Source organism: Clinocottus analis, unplaced genomic scaffold (assembly GCF_023055335.1).
Source record: "Clinocottus analis isolate CAN_PGR_092001 unplaced genomic scaffold, fCliAna1.0.p SCAF_19, whole genome shotgun sequence".
Classification (NCBI taxonomy): domain Eukaryota; kingdom Metazoa; phylum Chordata; class Actinopteri; order Perciformes; family Cottidae; genus Clinocottus; species Clinocottus analis.
The window spans coordinates 9,679,817-9,700,114 of NW_027175920.1; the positions used below are offsets into that span (position 1 = coordinate 9,679,817).

The 20,298-nt window shown below is 41.6% G+C and overlaps 2 protein-coding genes across 3 annotated transcripts; both read left to right on the forward strand.

The window, feature by feature from the left end:
- The first annotated feature begins 6,693 nt into the window (after nucleotides 1-6,693).
- Nucleotides 6,694-11,093, forward strand: lrrc3ca (leucine rich repeat containing 3Ca). The gene is made up of 2 exons (XM_068583652.1): nucleotides 6,694-6,909; nucleotides 9,828-11,093. Exon 2 carries the CDS (start codon nucleotides 9,911-9,913, stop codon nucleotides 10,703-10,705), a length of 795 nt encoding a protein of 264 aa, XP_068439753.1. The 5' UTR covers nucleotides 6,694-6,909; nucleotides 9,828-9,910; the 3' UTR covers nucleotides 10,706-11,093.
- A 6,825-nt stretch (nucleotides 11,094-17,918) lies between these two features.
- Nucleotides 17,919-20,189, forward strand: csf3a (colony stimulating factor 3 (granulocyte) a). 2 transcript variants are annotated; one of them, XM_068583833.1, is made up of 5 exons: nucleotides 17,919-18,050; nucleotides 18,517-18,692; nucleotides 19,250-19,357; nucleotides 19,451-19,591; nucleotides 19,681-20,189. In XM_068583833.1, exons 1-5 carry the CDS (start codon nucleotides 18,035-18,037, stop codon nucleotides 19,867-19,869), a joined length of 630 nt encoding a protein of 209 aa, XP_068439934.1. In that variant the 5' UTR covers nucleotides 17,919-18,034; the 3' UTR covers nucleotides 19,870-20,189. The 2 variants fall into 2 exon arrangements, with proteins under 2 accessions (XP_068439934.1, XP_068439935.1); XM_068583834.1 differs by lacking the exon at nucleotides 17,919-18,050 and adding an exon at nucleotides 18,121-18,210.
- Nucleotides 20,190-20,298: the final 109 nt, after the last annotated feature.

The window sequence follows — 20,298 nt, forward strand, 5'->3', positions numbered from 1 at the left end:
TCATAGAAATACTGTTTGACATGGTCGCTCGGATGATTCAAAATAAACAAGCACGACCCACAACAAGATCCCCACTGAACAACAGTGGAAAGAAGAGCACACATTTTTTCAGTATTCCCTAATAAACCACTGTTTATGTGTACCTTTAAGTCACTAGGGGTGCAAACCGTTACTGTCTTTTCAAATGTAAAAATGTACAAAAATTGACTTGCCAAGAAAGTGTTTTCCTGGGAGTGCAATGTTCTCTTTTTCTCAAAGTGTTCAGTTCCAATTTTGCTTCATACATCAATATTCTCTCCCCTCACCTCTTCCTCTCCTCCACATTTCCTTCCATCTCTCTGTCACACACGCATACACACTGTGCATGATAGCTGCCTAAAAGCTATTTAGTTTATTTAATGAGTTTATTTCCCGAGAAGTATGGTTGTGTAGTTTCATGAGACTCCTCAAATGGTGCTTTTGCAGCTTTGTACCATCAAGCAGAGCTTTCCTTCATGTCAGCTGATGTAAAGTGATTCAGAAGTGCAGGGTTTGATTAGCATTATAGAGAAAAGACAGGATTTTACTCAGTACTAAGCAAACATTGGCCTTCACTTTACTGGTCCGGTGGCTATCAGTGAATGGAAATGCAGTACCCTGATTTATCTAACAGCGCTATCATACTTATCTGTCTTCCTCTGCTTTGTTGCCCACTCATCTGACCTTGGCATGATAATAATAGGGCTGAGGAGCTTGAGCTGTAGTCCAGCGGATGTAGTGGAGAGTACGTACACAAATACACCCACAGCTGCACACATGAATGAAGGTGCCAACACACATTACGGTTTGATTTTGCACTTGGTATCTTCAGCCAGAAAACGATTGATCCTGACTCCTTTAAGAAATATAATAGAATGTCAAGCCAGCCGCCCTCATCCTTTTTTTTCATACGTGCAACACAAGGGATCAGATATGCTACCTTGAAAATAGAATATTTTTGATCCAACTGAAAAGGAGACCGTTTAGACTCAAAATGTACCTTTTCAACCTGTATATGTACTTATTCTTAAGAAGAAGTGTGAAACAGGAGCAGTGTTGAGTCTTGTGTAAGAATGAATGTACTGTTACTTTCAAAAATATTTTGTCATCTTGGCATAATACAAAAGAAAGGCAAACAACAACAATAACAACAACACACATTTGTTCCTTTGTGAGCTTTAAAAGAAAAGAGCTGTTTCCACCTGCTTCCAGTTTGTAAGCTAACTTAAGCTAACAAGTGTCTTGCCTGTGGCTTCATATTTAACAAATTTAACAAATGTGAGTGATATTCATCTCTTCAGCTTCTGGCAAGAGAACAAATAAGCCTCCTAGCCAAAACGCTGAACTAATAATTTGATGGAAAAAGGGTACATACAAGACAATTTGATAAATGAGGTACTTTGGCAAATTCATGTTGACGTAGAATACCTTCCACTGGCTTCTGATACAGTTTTCTAAGAGTACTATCTTTCTTTCAAATGTATGCATCTTCAGAGTAGAACATTTAAAGGTAAAGTATGTGGGCTTTCTGTTGCCACTATGCCATTACTATTCGAACCTTGTAGCACACACAGACTTCCTCTTATCTAATTCTAGTGGGCAGTTTGAAACGGGGAATACTAAGTACACGGTATCCAAAAATAGTCACCCATCTGAAGTTGCTGAGAGACGTTAGCGAAGTAGATGGACACGCTCGCTCTCAGTACCACCTGCTTTCCTGTTTATTTATTGATGGGCCTGTGTTTTCTGAGGCCTGATACAGCTTGACTATTGGGCAAGAGAGAAACTTGATGTGTCATAGATCTGTTGATAGCTGGCTAAAGGGGCTGTTTGCTACAACGTGGTGTCATACAAGGAGAGAGCCGCTTTACAGATATTAGGTTGACAGGAAAAACAACGTCTGATTCCCGCTGAGCACTTGACAGAGCTTGTAGAAGGAACCTGGGTTGTGAAAAAGATAATGTCTGTTGACAGTACAGCGATAAGGATGCATTTCAACATTATCTCCTCATTAAAGGTTTTCATGCATGCAATCCTGATGAAATGTAATCTTTTTGACAGACAATCATATCATTTTGTAATCTTTAAGAATCATTTGAATATAGATGAATGCTTTAAGATGAAAGGGATTGATGACACTGCAGATAGTGAATCTGTGAGTGACAGATATGAGTCGATGGGAAGATAAACAAAGTGACCCCGGGTTATCAGGTCACCCTTTTGTGAAAATATTTAGGATTCCCTGCTTATATGCAAAGCCCCTGGTTTGAGAAAGCATGCTACGGCATAGCTGTTTACATGTTTTCTTGTAACATTCGGTATAGAGTGCTCAGTCTTTAGGAGGGATGACATGCATGCACGGATTAAAGATATAGCGAATAGAGGTAGATAGTATTTGTACGTTTCTTGCCTCACTCTTTTCTCACTCCAGACAGCAGCCTGTTGAGTGGATCATCAGAGCTATCTGTAAAAATACTCTTTGTTGTTGTCAGCAAAAAATAGAGCTATTTGAGACATTTAATTGTGGATTTTGACATACGTGGACTTTCATTGGCTCAGATTTCGGACTACTATCTCTTGCTGAATTGCAACGACTTGATCTTGAAGAAATAGTTCAACATTTTGTGAAAAACATCTGTTAGTTTTTTTCCCCCTCTTATAAGAGTATCAATTATTCTCATCTAACTCTCAGCAAGTAAATGTATTTCCCTAAATATGAAAGTAGGTGCGTACATATGAGTCAAATAATATCTCTGCCCACAATTCATTGGGTAAATGTTTAAACTTGAAATCCGAATGTTTTAAAAGGTTGTTCTTGGAGAAAAGCGACTGTGTCAGAGTTGGATGTGTGAGCTCTTCCCTGGAGTTCACTCCCTCACGAGTTTGTTAAGTGAATTCACTTCACTGAGTTCACCTCAGTGTTTCTGAGTAATTATTTCCTGGCAAGGACTACTCACATTTCTTCCTGTGGGTGTTAGACGAACGACAGCAAGTAGAGCATGTAGAGCGTAATGTGGGTACTGATATGAAAACGCTCAACTAGAAGGAATTAATGGTGGAAATGAAAAAATGTAAATTAGGGATCCATGTTTATTGTGAGTATTTAGCTCAGGTAATTTCCAGTTGAGTGACAGATGAAATAGCTGGCGGCAATCCGTAGACGGTAGAAGAACTAATTCATGTTAATGCACAAAGAAAAACGTAGAAATGAGAAAAGCAAATGACAAAAAATACGATGCAACTTGTGGACAGTCAAACCTTTAACACATAATTGAAAACCTCCCACCAGTGTGTAAGAAAGTCATCTCCAGTTAACCTTTATTGAAAGACATTCTTGGTCATGTTTTGGCTATCGCATTTCGAGCAGTGTCCTTCGAAGTCCATAACATGACCTTTAGAGTGAACACCCCTCCCTGGTTGTCATTGTGAACATGACTGAGAGACACAATGAAGGACTAAGAATTATTAATTACTTTAAAAGGGCAGTGGAAAACAGCTTTAACCACCTCCATCCTGTGTTGGCAAGCAGCAACGTAACATATAAGATGCCGTACGTCACAAAGACTGACTCCACTTTAATGATTGTACACTTGTGAGAAATGTTAGCACTCAGTGTTTTGCAAACATATCTATACATTTGCAGCAAAGAGCACCTTTTGTACAGAGTCAGAAGGAACAGTTCTTACTCTGGCCCCTTGTTCTTTTAGTGTAAGTGTGCAGAGTAAGAACTGTTTGTCTTCAGCAAGGTCACACATAATATGGATTCAAAAGAGGAAGCAGAATGGATTAACCAGCTTCATCAACTGGCAGAGTGAAATATAGAGCATCCTGGCCTCAATAGTATTGACTGAAATAGCACTGACTCCAGTCATTTCAAAGATGTACAGCCATGCATGTTCCCTACAGGATGAATTGGAATAACTTTGGTGATACCTTTACCTTTCATTGAGCGAATCATCATCTAGTCAAAGTCTTTCCAGTATTTTAATGCAAAACGACCTTCTATACATTGTGTTAAATGCAAGTTAACAAATGTTAGCATGCAAACACGCTACACAACGATAGTGGACAGTAACTGTTATTGATGCTAAACATCAGCTTGTTGTCACAGTTACAAGTCAGCATGTACGCATATCACCACTATTAAAGCGATCGAAATATATACTGTATATATTTATAAAGGGAAGAAAAAGGCCTAAAAACTTTGCATTGCAGGTTTTGGTTTTTAGTTACCATCTTTTAATACATTTTAACGACCCCTCGTGGGGGTCCCGATCCGCAGATTTGAAACCACTGACCTCAAAAATGTATGACCTACAAACTCCATAAACCCCTTTCACAATGCCATTTGAGCACTAAGCTCTCATCTGCTTTCACTGAGGACGCCGCACTCTTGTGGTCGGAAGCTTTTGAGAAAACTCAGCCGGCCAAAGCTCTGTCAGGGAGGGAATTCAACAATGATCAATGAATATCTTCAGCACTTTCATATCACCAGTCCATTGTTCCCTTCATGTCAATGATATCAGACTTCAAAGACGAGGATCTTCACAGGGGAAGATGAGGTGAGGTGGTCCCTCTGTTACGAGCAGCAGCGAGGAAAATCCTTTTAATACACATTTAGACAGGTAAGGAAATAAATATTTAAAGTGCAGGATAATGTTGAATTCATGAAGACAAGGCCGCACTTTGATCTTACTCAGGAATGATGAGTAAGCAGGGAGCTAGAAACAGACTGTGAGTGTCTTTGTGAGTGCTTAAATGTATATTCATGTACAGTATGTGTGAGCAGGCGAGACAAAGTAGGATCTTATTAACACGACTCTCCTTGTTCGACTGCAACTCAGAGCACACACAGGAGGCTAATGCCGAACTGTTGCCACCTTGTTCAGACATGACATTGTAGAATTTTTTTTCAGCTAATATTTTCTCATCCAAAATCCACTCAGCGCTTCGGCTTCATGGATTAATGTCAGCTTGCAGGGATGCCACCTGCACAGGTATCAGGGTATCAGAGAGGATGCCTGAGCCTGAGTGCTTTGAGATACTTGACAGCTTGGAGAGAAAAAATAGGGAAAGGAGGGTGGGGGGTAAAAAGGAACTTTGATCCACTTGAAAGTGTAGTCAGGACTAATGCTTGGTTGATAATGCATACAGCGCCCGTCTAGCTGCCAACCACAGCGGAGCATTTGAAGTAATCTGATAAAGCTGGGGGAAACTGACTGCCAGTGCACTCTCTCCTGCCGATCAGGAAAGTAATCCTATTTTCTGCTGTTTCGCTGTCATATGCTCCTCCACCTATCTGATCGCCCTCTAATTGACAAGAGCAGCCTCTTAACCTCAGGGCTGTAACAGCATGACTATGGAGCAGCAACAATGAACACCACGTTATTATCGGTTTTTCTCATGGAGGCTGGGTTACTGAAATGTGTAATGGTTTTATCAATCAATCAACCAAAGACTTGAAACAGTATTAGATTCAGTTTGGGTTTTGGCTAATATATCTACGGGTTAGTGGAACGTTGTAATAATCCGTAGAGAGAACAGATGTGAGGTATCTTCTGGGGTCCAATGAGCCCAGAGAAACACAAACTGCAGCTGACTTGTGAACAGTTCAACCTGAGCTTAATCATCGAAGCTATTATTTGGAGTGATAAATGGATGAAGCAATAAAACATACTAACAGTTCAATAACACAACATGACTGCCTTTTGTGTTGTGCAGCTCCATCTCCTGCAGGTTTATCTGGATGCTCAGCTCTGTCAGTTTACAGGGGAACAACAGATGTTGCTTGCAACACAAATGAGAAGTAGAAGAAACAGAAAGACAAGTGATGTAAATGGTCTAAAGTGACAAACATCAGCAGATGATACAACCAAAGTGCACTGAATATTATTACAGTTGCATTACAAGCCTGTGTCTTGAGGTGAGTACATATAAAATATTCTTTAATTTCCTGAATCACTCTCTGTCCTCCGTTGAAGTCAAGGCATGAAGGAAGTTACCCACTTTGCTAAAAAAAAAAAGAAGCGTAAAAGGTTAATCCTTTACGGTCTGCTATTCCTGAGCACCAGGGAGGGAGTTTGGGTGGAGTATCCCACCTCATTGATTTTAATTCCATTAATACCTTATGACCGACTGCTTGGCCGACTCGCCACTGCCCATGAACGTCTGTTTTCATAGTGGATTTGATTGGGCTCCCTTATCGGCTGGCAACAGACAGGAAAAGGGCCCGAAGGCAGCCAAAGATCCACCGCCCTGGCAGCCAGGCTGCATGTTTGAAACAACAAGATTCAGACCAAACATGATTAGTGTGGGCTGCCAACCAAAGCGCACTGTGTATGAGACCACTCCTGTGTGTAGGAGGGGGTACCCCTCACTTTACTGGCACCTGATGCATGCAGACCCACTGCACTCAGCAAGCAACAGATGCACACGGATGAATGCAATCAGCCCCTCCACTGCAGGTTTGCATTCATGCATCAGATCCTCCCAGTAGCGACCCAACACATGCAGCCATGAAGGCTTTCTGTGCGTAAATGCATTGCGCGTCACATCCAGGATCAGAGTCAGTGGGGTACCGCCATCATGCTTTGCCTCCGCGCTTCGTCCATTCGCGCCGCGGCTCCTGCAATGCTTTTTTTTCTTCTTTTTTTTTTTTGGTTGCGTGGAAACTAAAGGCTGCACCGAGCGAGCTCTGAACTGTAGGAGCATTTCCAGCGTGCCGGAGTGGCTCTCTGTAGCACAAGTTTAACGAGCTGCGAAAGGACCTGATGGAAGCGAACCAGAAGCTTGATCCGCCTTTCGGAGAGCGCGCTGGTCTGCGGGACCATTTCACTGTTGGGCACTTGCTGAGATACACATGATGAAGAGGAGAGGCAAAGCTGCAAAGACGTGAGTGTGCACTTGTGTTTGCTTTTGTGATAATTGGGATACACGTATTGATCCAGCAGCTATTTTCGAGTTTTAATGCGGGTTTCTAAATGTGATCCGCTGGAAACACGCGCCGTGGGTGCTGACTGAAGCGGGATGAGAGACAAACTTAACAAGGGTATCAATTCCCACGAGGCATCGCCTTTATCTTCCGTCCTTTGAGTTCATTTTCCACCAGATGCTTGTTGCTTAGAATTTGAATTTGAGCAGGAACTGATACTTAACCCACTGTTGCGCTTTAATTTTGCATCTTAAATTTCCTCAGCTTGTATTGTGATTAATATAACGCAAAGTAATTACATTGTGAGTGTTGCTTTAATTAAGTTAATGTGGAGAATATTCATCTTGAAGAGATATGTAAACTGATTACAACGCCTATGAGATTAAACTCTTAATTATCTCTAACAATGTTCTTATTGTTATCAGCAGGGGTCTCCTGGTAAATAATGCAATAAGGAATAAAAAGAGAATATCTAGTAATCGAGATTGGCATCAAGTGAGGAGCTGGGAGTTGATAAAGATAAAATCACTGAAAAATGATGACAGTTAAATTAAAAACATAGGTTTTAAAACAGGAACATGTCAGGGATGCCTCATGTTTCTGTTTACCTTTCAGTCATCCACACCTGCTCATTCATAACTAGAAACTGCCATTCATGCGACGCTCAAAGCTGTGATGTGATGCCACAAAGAGGTTGAATTCATACATGAACTCTACATCACAAATTGTATTAATTTAATACATTTATGTTGCATTTCATTGCCTCTCATGTTTGAAGCAATGACTGCTCCTAAAATAATTGGTGCAAGAGACTTGTCCGTGTTCACGGACAGCAGTGGATTTATGAAGTAAGGGACTGACCTTCTTGAGCACTCTATTTATTGTTAAAATTAAAAGCTGGAGCGTTATTTATCACTCAAGTAATGACTTTAGGAACACTGATTGAGGACGCACCAGATTTAGAGGCCAATTGATTGATAGTTTTTGTTTTGTATTTGGCTGTAAGATGGGTTGTATTTGTTGTACGGGTATAGTCAATGACACATTTTTGTCTTTTAGAAGTATATTTTGGATGGAAAATCTTTTTCAGCTTCCATTTATTTGACTATAATAATACTTTAATTTTATGTAGCGCTTTTCTACTCAAAGACGCTTGGTTAACAGCCTCTCTTTTCTGTTTATCTCATCTCTCCCCTTTAATCTTTTACTGCCAGCTGTCTTCATCAGCTGTCCCTGTGACTGACAAACATGTGCCCCTTTCCTGAATATCTCTTTCGTGTCATGCACTGTTCTCTGTCTTGTTATTGTAAAGTCACCCCCTCTCCTTAAATCATCACAACCTCGTGCTGGTGTGCCTATTTTCCCTCTGTGCCCTCATGCTCATCTCCTCCTCCTCCGTCACCAGCCCAACCATTATCTAAATACCCGGCTGGCGCACTGTGTGACGAGAAGAGCACAGCCTTTGCAGGGGCATGATGTTTCCCATTTAGTTTAAGCATAACCTTTATTTCCTCAGGTGTTAAACTGCATTTGTCATGCTATTTTACATTTTCATACACTCCGCTGACATAAGGTGCAGAGGGACATCCTCTGGAAGTTACTTAGCCTAAAAGAAGACGCATGCATATAGCATCTCATCCAGTCAGAGCTGCTTAATAGCAGGGGCTTCATCCGCCCTGTGCTCTGCCTCCATCTCCCCCCTCATTATTGGGATTGTAGGCATCTCAAAAAGCGGCGTAACACAATGAGTGTTATTAGCTGTGTCTCGTAGACAAGACATCTGTCCCCTTAACACACACATACACACCACCATTGCCACTACACTCTGTCCTCTACCCCCCAACGCCATGTGATACTTTGAGGTACTTAGAGATCGATTTCATTTTTTAATCTTGGTAAGTGGATCTTGCCCAGTCTCCAGCCATTTTGAAGAAATCAAGAAGTCTTTGTTGAACTCTGTGGTTCTTTTTTTGTCTCCAAGAGGACAGACCATCACATTGTTTTGTTGTCCTTGGTGCTGTTTATAGCAATAGCATTTACCCCAACAAAAGGATTGGGTGGTCAACACTGGTGCTACACTGACTTAAGGAGTTTTTCCTTAAGAGGATTAGTAACAGGATAGGAGGTAGCCCTGTTCAGCTATTAATGAAGTGTGTTAGGGTGGTAGACCTGCTATTTTCAAAGGCTTACATACAATATATAACGTGTAATTTACAGGACACACAGACAAGCTTTTACCGTGTTACTTGCACTTCTAAACTAAATTACCTTACGAACTACGACTGCATAGCTCGACGGACACCAAGTGTGGACCTTTTTAATGGCCACTTTAATAAAAGATGTCGCATGAGAATGGCAGCTATAGTTTTAAAAATAACTAGAAATATGATAGACATACGTTAGTAATAATGACAAATCTGGTTGTTTTCATGTTCTGTAGTTGGAATATGTTGTTCCACATGGTGTCACATCACTATGTTAATGCCAGTATCTGTGTACTGAAATAGCCCTGCATAGCAGGGATGTCAATTATAAAGGAGGCACAGTGACACCAAAGGATTTTTGTAGCTTGCTTATATAGTTGGCATGAAGGCAATGTTTGATCCTTAGACTTTTCTGGAAATACAACAGAAGATCATTTGTTTCTGGCTAACTGCATGCTGGAACGCAGCATTCCCGCTGCCTGCTCACTGCAATTATACAAGCTATTGTAGACTACCCCCGGATTTCTGCACTCTGGTCTCTGAAGAAACATTGGTAATCACTCATGCTTGCTTGAGAAAACAGTTTCCCAGTACAATCAGCCCTTCTGTTTTGTTTTTAAAGGGTAGTCGCCCTACCCTTGCTAATATGACTTTCTGTTGTTTTCATGTCGTAGACTCAAAAGCTACTGGGGAGGTTGATGTGGACTTCACCCCCTGCGTCCAGGTGGTCCTTCCTGGAGCATGCCCGTATCCCACAATGCCCCTACTCGCAGACTGGTTACTGCGCCACTCAGTGGTCATGTGTTTGCTGCTGCACAGCCTGGTGCTAATGACCTTTTGCTTCCACCATGCTGCTACCAGTTGCTCCAAGAGCTGCTACTGCTCCGAGAGCGAGAGCAGCGGCAAGACGGTGCGCTGCAGCAATCTGCAGCTCACGGAGATCCCCCAGGATATCCCCAATGACACACGACGCGTCTACCTGGACTTCAACCTCTTTACTACGGTCCCAACGAATGCTTTTGCAGGTTTGCCCTACCTGGTGGAACTGGATCTATCGCACAATGAAATAAGCCAGTTAGAGCCAGGGGCATTCAGAGGCTTGGGCACCTCACTACAGTTCCTTGATATTTCTTCTAACAAGTTAGTAAACTTTAACCCTGAGGCCTTCGAGGGCCTGCGGTCTCGAGCCAACCTAACAAACAATCCGTGGCATTGTGACTGCAACTTGCAGATGGCCCTGCCCCGCGTGGACCTGGAGCCTGTGTCGCTGACGGGCATCGTGTGCCAGACTTCCGATCCGGAGGAGATAGGAGTTCAAGGACTTGCCTTCCTCTTGGCACCAGACATAGACCTATGTGTGGTGATGAAGAGGACTACAGATGTGGCCATGCTGGTCGTCATGTTTGGATGGTTCACCATGGTCATCTCCTACCTGGTCTACTATGTCAGGGCTAATCAGGAGGACGCCCGCAGACACCTGGAGTATCTCAAGTCGTTGCCTAACATACAAGTCAAGTCAGAAGAGTCTTCCACCATTAGTACTGTGGTATAGGGCTGATGGAGCTACACGTGGGACCTGCGGTGGTAACCCGCGCCAAATAGGATGGAACTATAAGCTACACCTACGGTCATCATCAGTCTCAGATGGCTTTGTTCAGTTGTTGTCACGGAGCCAAGGTGGGCAACAAAACATGTGCATCTGCACAAGAAAACCAGGCCGATGCAACCTATGAATAATTAATCTTTCAGCGACCCATTAAGAGGTTTTGTTGGCTCAGTTGATGGTCTAGTCTGTGCGCTAAGGGAGTGAAAGCTGCAGCAGGTTTTTGGATATAAATGGGATTTATCCAGTGGTGCATGCACCTACAGAAGTTACACCTCACTCACACACAAAGACAACACCAAACAGCAATATGAACGACAGGAACAGGGACCACGAGAATGACCATCTCCATGTACAACTGTTTCCATTAAAATCCTTATGGTATTGTATTCTAAGTAAAATTATGTTTTCCAATTAAATTGTTGTGTTTGGGGTTTCTCTTACTGAACAACTGTGTCAGTAACTGTGTAGTAAATTGAATCTAAATGATTCTTTAGTAAATGCATATTCAGCTCACTAAGCCGATAAATCAGATTGCTGTGTGATAAGGGGCTCATCAATTGTTACTCTGATGTTTTTGATCGTCAGCCCATTGCAAGTCCATCTATCAAATGCATGGGTGTAGAATGTTGTTGGTTTGTGAGGAGGGAGCAAATAAAAACCCATCACTTGTTAACCACAGGTGATGAGAGATTTGAGTCCTTTTAGCTGATACCACGAACCAACTGCAGCTTTGGAGTTACTCCTCTGCACAATATGCTAATCTTTAGCCACAAGCCAATAGCCCTGCACATGTCATGTAAGTGTGAGAAAAGGTTGATATGCAAAGCAGAGAATTAGAGGTTACTGCAGTTCATCTGTCAAAGTACAAAGCGATGGGGAGAGGGACTTATAATCAAAATACGGACAATTTTTTCATATTCTGGTAGGAAAAGCCCCTGAGCAAGCAAGCTCCCCCTTGCACCCAGAGAGTAATTAAGGGAACACAGCGCAATCATTTATGATCATACCTGGTTATACAGACAGAGCCTTTGCTTTTGTGCACTTTTCCATTATCTCTCATGCCCCCAGGGTGCCTCTGGAAGCCATATTGTCTGATGCGGTCACTCCAAATAACATTTATGGGGCCATGACCCGCTTGTCCATTTAAAAGGGCTGCCAGGGATGTAAATCTGCTTTTGCACCAGACCGTGGCAAAGAGGAAGATGCAAGTTTAGTGTCTCATCTGAAGAAATTGTCAATGTGAAACCGAGAGCACAAAAAGTGAAATGTAGTTAAGTGGAGGCGTAATTTAATTCACATCAGACTGTGCTCTAAGCCATGACCTGGTCTGTTCCACAGAACAAGGTTAGAATAAACCAGTGCAGTCTTGAATAATGAAATCTGATGTTTGAGATGTGGGAAATGGTTTGTCAACAAGGATTTCCCCGTGTCAGACACACACACACACACACACACACACACACACACACACACACACACACACACACACACACACATGCCTCTAGAGCACAGCAGAACCAATACATGATTTATGACGGCCATGAAAACACTAGAGCAGAAAGTCCGGGAAAGCACCCATCATCCTGTGTGGCCCAGTTCTTGAGGAGAAATGAAGGGGATTGCCACAGGGGATCAGCTGCCCTCCTATCTGCTGCCGGGCCTACCCTTGCCTGTGTAAAGCACTTTCCAAATGTCCTTGGGCGGCTCTGTGAGGGTCAAAAGTACTCACAGTGGCAGCCGACGTCAGTTCTAACTCATCCCCAAATATCCTCTGAGGATAGTACTTGGCTATAAGCTCAAGATTGCCCTGTGGACAAAGGCAGTTCTCACTCAGGAATAGTTTGACATCTTGGAAAATATGCTGAGTGTTCTTGATGAGTTGGATAAAAATAATCAATACCACTCTGGAGTGCGTACGGTTAATATGTAGCTACAGCGCACAAGCGGTTTGCTAAGCTAAACATATGTAAATTAGTCAGCATTAACACTGATTTTTAAAAATCCACACAGAAATTTAAAAAAGTATTTTGTGGGTTTTTATGAAAGCAGACGGAAAGCCACAACAGCTAGCGTTAGCTTCAAATTTGTTTGAAAATGTAATTAGTTCATGTATTGCGTGGTTAACTTTAGCACCTTAAACATTCCCCCTGGATAGGTTTTTGTTTTGTGAAGCAGACAAATCACTTGTTGATTTATTTTCTCAATGTGTGGTTGTTTGTGCTACACATGTTCTTTGTGTTACTTTTTTTTTGTCATCCCTCTGTGCTTAACAGGGTCCATGGTCCATAGATTCTATTAACACGCTGAGGTTGTTTTACAGAAAACAAAGATATTGATCTTGACAGAGTTAATCTTAAGGAAGCCCAGGTACAGCCTCCCATGACGAGCAGGAGGTTCAACAGTACTGAAAAATAGATGGTAAGCCTCTCTCTCTCTGACATTTCCTGCCACACACAGACACAGCTCCCTCCTTCGCTCTTTCCTCTGATAACAGACTCTCGCGGTGGCTTTGCAACCAGCCACTGTTGAGAGCGGCTCGGCACAACATGAGATAAGAATAAAACTAGTAACAGACTCTGTATTTTGTCCACCGAATATACGCAAGTGTGCACATTCTTTTGTTCACCTGTATGTACGACAGGTGTGTGTGCATGGCGGGAGTGAGGGGACCGGTAATGTAACACCCCTGTTCCCCAGCACACATAAATGTCACTGAGGTTAATTTAAATTTCAGGCCAGCTCAGCTTGCCCCGCCTGCTACCTTAGACACGTTACACTGGTGTGAGCATTACAACTGCTGGGTAATGGGACACAAAGTGGGGGATAAGGTGACGCATCCAATCCCACAAAGCGCGGTCCTGTTTGGGGTTGGGTTGCAGGTGAAACTGTTTCCAGGCTCCGAGATCACATGGGGTCTCCCGGTGAGGGCCTGCACGGGCACTTGATTTCCTCTTTCAGCCAAAAAAGGTAAGTGACACCTTGGATGATGCATGTAAGGACAGAGACAAGGACGTGCATGTCGATATTCTGCCGTGTTCACGATTAGAGCCGTCTAAGGAGAAATAGTGTCTAAAGGTCCTAACTTTATTTTGTACAACATAGCTCCCCCTGTTGTGGAAGATGTGTATGTGCGAGGAAAATAAATGCCTTTATCTTCGTTATTATTATTATTATTGAAAATGGTGATACACATGTGATAGAAAACCCAAAACACACCCTCCCTGCAGCAAACTGTGGTGCTTTATAAGAAGGGTTTCTGTCCACAACAGGGCTGGTTGAAGCCAGTGGGCCCCAGGAACTAAATGAGCTTTAGGCCCCTTGAGGCCCTCACACAAGTATTCCCACCTCATTTTGCCCCAGAAGTCCCAGAAACCAACTGGAATACTACTTTCCTCAGCTTTGCTGTAATTTAGTTTGTGGAATTCAAATTTGTCAAAGAATATGTACCATGTAAGCATTTCAACTGAAATATAAAAGGTATTAAAACTGGAATTGACGTACATATATATATATATATATATATATATATATATATATATATATATATATATATATATATATATATATATATATATATATAGATATAGATATATATAGATATATATAGATATATATAGATATATACATTTTCAAGGAGTGTAATACATGAGCAGCATCCAAGTGGTTACTCATACAGCCATTACACAGTTAACGGATATTACAATTGAACTATAGCCATATTAATGAGTGATTACTGTTATATATATAATATGCATAGTTCACAGGAGGGAAAATGGCTGGAATATAATTAATGTTTAATGAACATTATATACAAGATAGCATATGTATGTGTAACCATTGCGTAGTACTTGGCTATGTATGCTCAAGATTGCCCTGTGGACAAATGTAAATCTAGAGAGATGTGACCTACTAACACGTATGGTGTAAATTTTCTGGAGGAAAGATTCTCCTTCAGTGCTTGTGAAAACTGTAAAAGCAAACATTAGTAAAGAGAATCACCCGGTGTAAGATTACACACGAGACAAGAGACAAATTCAGCTGGTGTACGTGTCTTGTATACAAGTTAGACTATTAATGGAAAAACAGATGATTGATATGAAATAATATCCTGTCTGAACTTCTTTCTTCAGAGAAAGACCTGAGTTCTCACATATCAGAATTGCATAATGTGTTTTAAATTTCCATGTAAAGCACATTATGCAATTCTTGTGTAAAATCATTTTTCCAAGCAGCTCAGTTTTGCTTTTACTCCGTGTGAAATTACATGACACAATCAGTCACACAAGCTGGTTTCAAAAGAGATCTTACCTGGATGTCCCGGTGGAATTGACACACAAACAAAACTTTCCTGATTTGGTCAAAAATAACATTAACATGCTTTCTGAGACCCACTTAAGTGGCAACCAGTCTTGGTAGAGTGGGAATATGTCATTTCAGCACCAGAGGGCAAATGTTTCCAAATGGTTTTAGTTCTAAAATGTTGAAGGGCATTTACTTTTCTGCTTAGATCAATGCAGATTCACAACAAGTATCTTAAGAAAGCATAACATTGTTTCATATAAACACCTTTTGTGAAAGAAGAAGTGGTCTGCTGATTTAGGATTAACATAAAACTCTTATTTTATAAATCATTTTACAGCCATCTTTGCGCTCTCGAAACTCATGTCCTTTAATGGCTCCCTGGGTTGTGCTACATGACAAACAATCTGTATGTGACAAAAGATGTGGGCCACTGTGGCTAAGTGGTCCACGTCGTGGTGTCCTTGAGCAAGACACTTAACCCATAATTGCTCCCCGATGCTGTGTCCACGGTGTATAGAGCACACATGTAAGTTGCTTTGGATAAAAGGGTCAGCTTAATGTAAAAAGATAAGAGATTTAAGAGGTGTGGGATGTTTTAATGTGGATAATCTCTTCACCTGCCATTTTACATCACCTCACGAACACCTTATGTCCTCTTCAATCCCTTTGGATCGACCTCTGGGTCTTTCTTCTAAATGCCTGCTTAAGAGCATTGTTCATCCCTCAAGAACCTTAATTCATGCTCCATGATACCACAAGGCTTCATCCTATGAAATCTCACGCTAATCCAACTGTCATAATTATTAAATTGAAACAAGCCGATACAAAGGTGACACAACGTTATGGATGAAATGAAGCATCAGATTGCACAAGTTCAAGGGTTAAAAAGCCAGGCCATGCTTCTGCAGCGTTTCTCTGCCCAGCCAAAGGCCAACTAGCACATTGTTCCACCGCTACAACCAAATAGTGTTTCCAACTGGGTCATTGTCGGGGCCATAGAGTGAGGCCTCAGCAGTGAATAATGCCCTCCTTTCATGTGCAGGATTGATTGGAGATCAGAACAGTGTGGATTTCAGGGATCAGATTTGATGGCTTCACTTCACAGCTTATCAAGCATGGCAAGATGTTACATAGCTACACTGACTGATCAAGGGAAGAAAACCGATCCGTTACAACAGAGGCACAGGAATGACCTATTGGGTGATTACACTCTAACTACACTCTCACCACAGTGGTATATGTCTAGATTTTACAATTTAAAAAAAAGAGAGAATTAAATGGACAAGGTGGTAAAATAGGCGGTAATGCGCTTGTTATCTGTCTTGCAGAGAGTTAGATGAGAAGATCAAGATCGGCATGCCAGTGCGAAAAATATTACCTTTCCAGCATAAAGACTGGAAACAGTGGAAATAGCTAGCTTGGTTCTGTCTACATAGAAATAAAGTAAACCAACAGTCACTTCCAGCTCACAAATTAACAGGCCGATGGGGGAACGGATTCATCAGAATCAGAAGCAAAAACGTTAATGCCAGGTATGTTTCACATACGAGGCCGTGGCAGCGACTTCCTGAAGTCTCCCTTGTTTGGCTGGAAACCTTCCACCTACCGATCATTTTACAGATGAAACAAACAAAACGTACCGTGGACTTAGTGAGTGTTAGAGGTTGACCGTTTGACCCTTGGAAAGAGCCACGCTAGCTGTTTCCCCCTACTTCCAGACTTTGTGCTAAGCTAAGCTAACCATGAAACCATGACAGCAAGGATCAACTGAAAGCACGTCTGTATCAAATATATTAGTTACAAAGCTTAGCTTAGTTTTCCACTGCACTTTGACCATTGAGATATTTATGAACGCAATACAAGCAAAACATTTTTTGCAGAGTGAAAGCACACAGCTGAAGGAAAAGTCCTTATTCCACCAGGTGGCACTCTTGTATCTCTTGTAGACTTTTCTAATTGCTGCAACAGGGGCCACAATAAAAAAAAAAGCATGAGTGTAATAATACTATATTTTGTTTTTGTTTAAGGTGTTGTTTATTTGTTTGCTTCATTACAGCCAAGTAAATACAGTGTGTACTTTGGAGAGTGCACGTAAGATGTCAAATTTTCCCAACTATTAATAGCAAAGCAAAGTCATTTGTAAAAGAAGAATCACATAATCTAAAAAAACACGCAGGATGACTGCAGACATCATAAGGAAAGAAAGACTTCCTCCAGAAAAACCTAGATTTCATTACCATTCTGATGTATGCTTTATTAACACTTTCAATTTGCATTTCCCCCTTAACTGCTCTCAAAGGAAATGCCCGTTTCCTCTAGATATCATTCAGTATGACTTTGAAATAGTTTGTGCAACTTGCGGACTCATTCTTAAAACTATACAATTACACTTATATCAATGTAAAAAAAAATAAAAACAGTAATTACGGAATTCAAGTTCCTTAATTTGTTTTGAATTGTGTTACTTTGGAGACTTACACGGAAATGAAAGTCATCTCCATCTACTTTCACCCTTTTATTTGCACATGTATGTTATTTTATCCTTCTTCAATATATTTATATTTTAAATGTTCTTTACCATTTTATTTTCTGTTAATCTTCATAGTTCTTTGTTGTTTTACTTTAAAAAAAAAGTTGTATATCATGTTAAGTATTTTGTTGGTTGGTTTTTAAACAATTCGATAAAATATAAAGTGTAATGTTGTTATAATAATTTAAATATATAATTATTATTAATTACTGCAATTTGGATCCAATTAAATTAGGCTCCCAAAACAATGACGAGGCTTTACATCTCAAGGTGAAAAGACTGGAAATCTGCTGACAGTCAGAAGAAGACTTCTTCATTTGAACAAATAATGGGAAATCCCTCTCCTTGGGCCTGCTATATATATATAAGACAATACTTGTACTGTCAATCATTGATCGTGTTCACTTGAGGTCAATACTGAAAGACATTCCTCAACACAGGCCATGTACATCCTGATTGGTGAGTAGTGGTGAGGTCATGCTTGTAAAATGCTGCTTTCTCTTCCTCTGCTGATCATCTTTGAGGCACAGCAGAGACTCTGAAGGAAGTGTTGGGCTACAGTTTGATGGATTATCTTTTCACTGGTAGTGTTGCAGAGCATCTGGATCGGTTTTAACGCGTAAATATGATATTTATTTTGAGTTTACATCTGTTCAAACTGCTGTGTTAGCTGTGTTTATGGTGCTGTAGTCACTTTTGGCTGAGGTTTCACATTACAGTGACTATGCTCAACTCATGCCACTGAGCCTGAGGGGAGACATGCCCATGCTGCAGCGGAGGAGCGACTGAGGAGAGAGCCGGGCTTTGTTCCTTCTGCGCCCCTCTCTCTCTCTCTCTCTCTCTCTCTCTCTCTCTCTCACACACACACACACACGCACGGGATTGTTTTTGATGGTGCCGTTTTGATTTTTCCCTCCTCCTCCAGCAGTTTTCGCCATTCCCTGCTACATGGCCACGCTCGCCCGCGGCGCACCTCTGCCGGAGAGGAGCGCACTTGTTGAGGGTCAGCAGTTTCAAGACATCGTGCAGAGGAGCCGCAGCTTGATAGAAAAGATCCTGCTCTCCATTCCCGACACGCACAAATCCTGCATTCACGTCGAGGTGAGCTCCAGTGGAGTGGAAAGGTCTGAGCGTTCAGGCTGTGCAGCGATGAATGAGTGCAGCTTGTCGCGCGCACTATGCCCTCTTCCTGGTCTGACAGGCTGCTCAGTGTGGCTATAAACATGTGCTGGGTGTTATATTTAGTTTGTAAGTTGTGCTGCTGCTAAAAATGGAGCAGCATCAATCTCTAAATGTAGGTCCTATTTCCTGCATGAAGCTTGCTAAACTTAGTTTTTACTTATTTGCACTCACAGCTGTATTTTACACGTTTAAGGTACTTGTAGTTAAGTGTTTCCTTGTTAACATGTAGTACAATCATGAGGCATTTACAGTTACTGGTAACTAAACAGGCCAGGCAGTACACACAACGGCTAAAATGCCTTTATAAATTACAATGCATCATCCAGACTTTTACTCAAGTAAAGGATGTGAGTATTTCTGCCACCAGTTTATTTTTTATAAATAGGCCTACAAATGCATATTTAGGAAACATGTGCTTCCTATTGCATGCCAAGCTGCAATTTATCCTTATCATCTCCCCCTTATCTCTCCACCAGGCACTACAACTCAATTCCTCAGAAAACGCCAAGCTCGTGTTCATGGCCTCCTCCATAGGCATCCCCTCTGCTCCTGTGCTCAGAGCCGTGTCCGAAAACTTCACTTTGGTAAGCATCTAGCGGGGGGAATGCTTCGGTGTGATCAGATGATGGTAGACGAACAGATAACATGACCCTGTCGCTGCCGTTCTTTCCCAATAGGAGACCAGTTTGCTACGCATGTCTGAGGGTCTCCAGCTGCACCGGGCCTTGCTGAGCTCCGTCTCTCCTCGGCTGGCAAACAAAGACAAAGTGACCGGGCTGCAGGCCGACATCAAGGACCTCGTCATTCAGATCAATAAGGTAGAATATGACTTCGAAAGCGCTGTCGTTCTTGGCAAACATTCCTGACTTTCAGGCACTTTCATGATGTTGTTGCGTGTGCCCTGCAGATGCTGAAAATGGCCCAGGCAGAGGCTGTGGTGCGGCCCTCGCCAACGCCCGTGGCCTTACGTCTATCAGGAGAATATGACGCTCAGGTGGCGGCACACCTGACTCTGGTGCAGCTCCAGTCCTTCGGGCAGGACACGGTCCGCTGCCTCAGGGGTCTGGACCGGACCAGTGAGGAGACGGAGAGCTGACCAACAGGTGCCATGCTGTGACGGATATTGGCTCGTGTCCAAAACAGACTTTACTCTGTCTTAAAAAAAATAAGTGTATCATGATATTTATTTATTTATCTGTTAAATGATTGTTTGTTATTTTTAAAAAGGTATTTATATATTTATTTATGGAATATTTATTTGGGGAATTTATTTATGAAAACTCTGGATCCTTCAGTCCTTCTTGTTCCTTTTATCACAGCAATAAATGAAAAGTCATCGTCTTACAGTCTGACTATAATATACAGTATACCAATGTTATAAACCTATACTTTTATTTATTTCCTTCCATCACTGAGTTTAATAAAAGAATGTAAAACACAACTTTTAGCGAGAGCTTAATATTTATGAACTTTATCAACTATTAACTCATTTTAGGGGATTGGGTATAATTAAGTAATAATTATA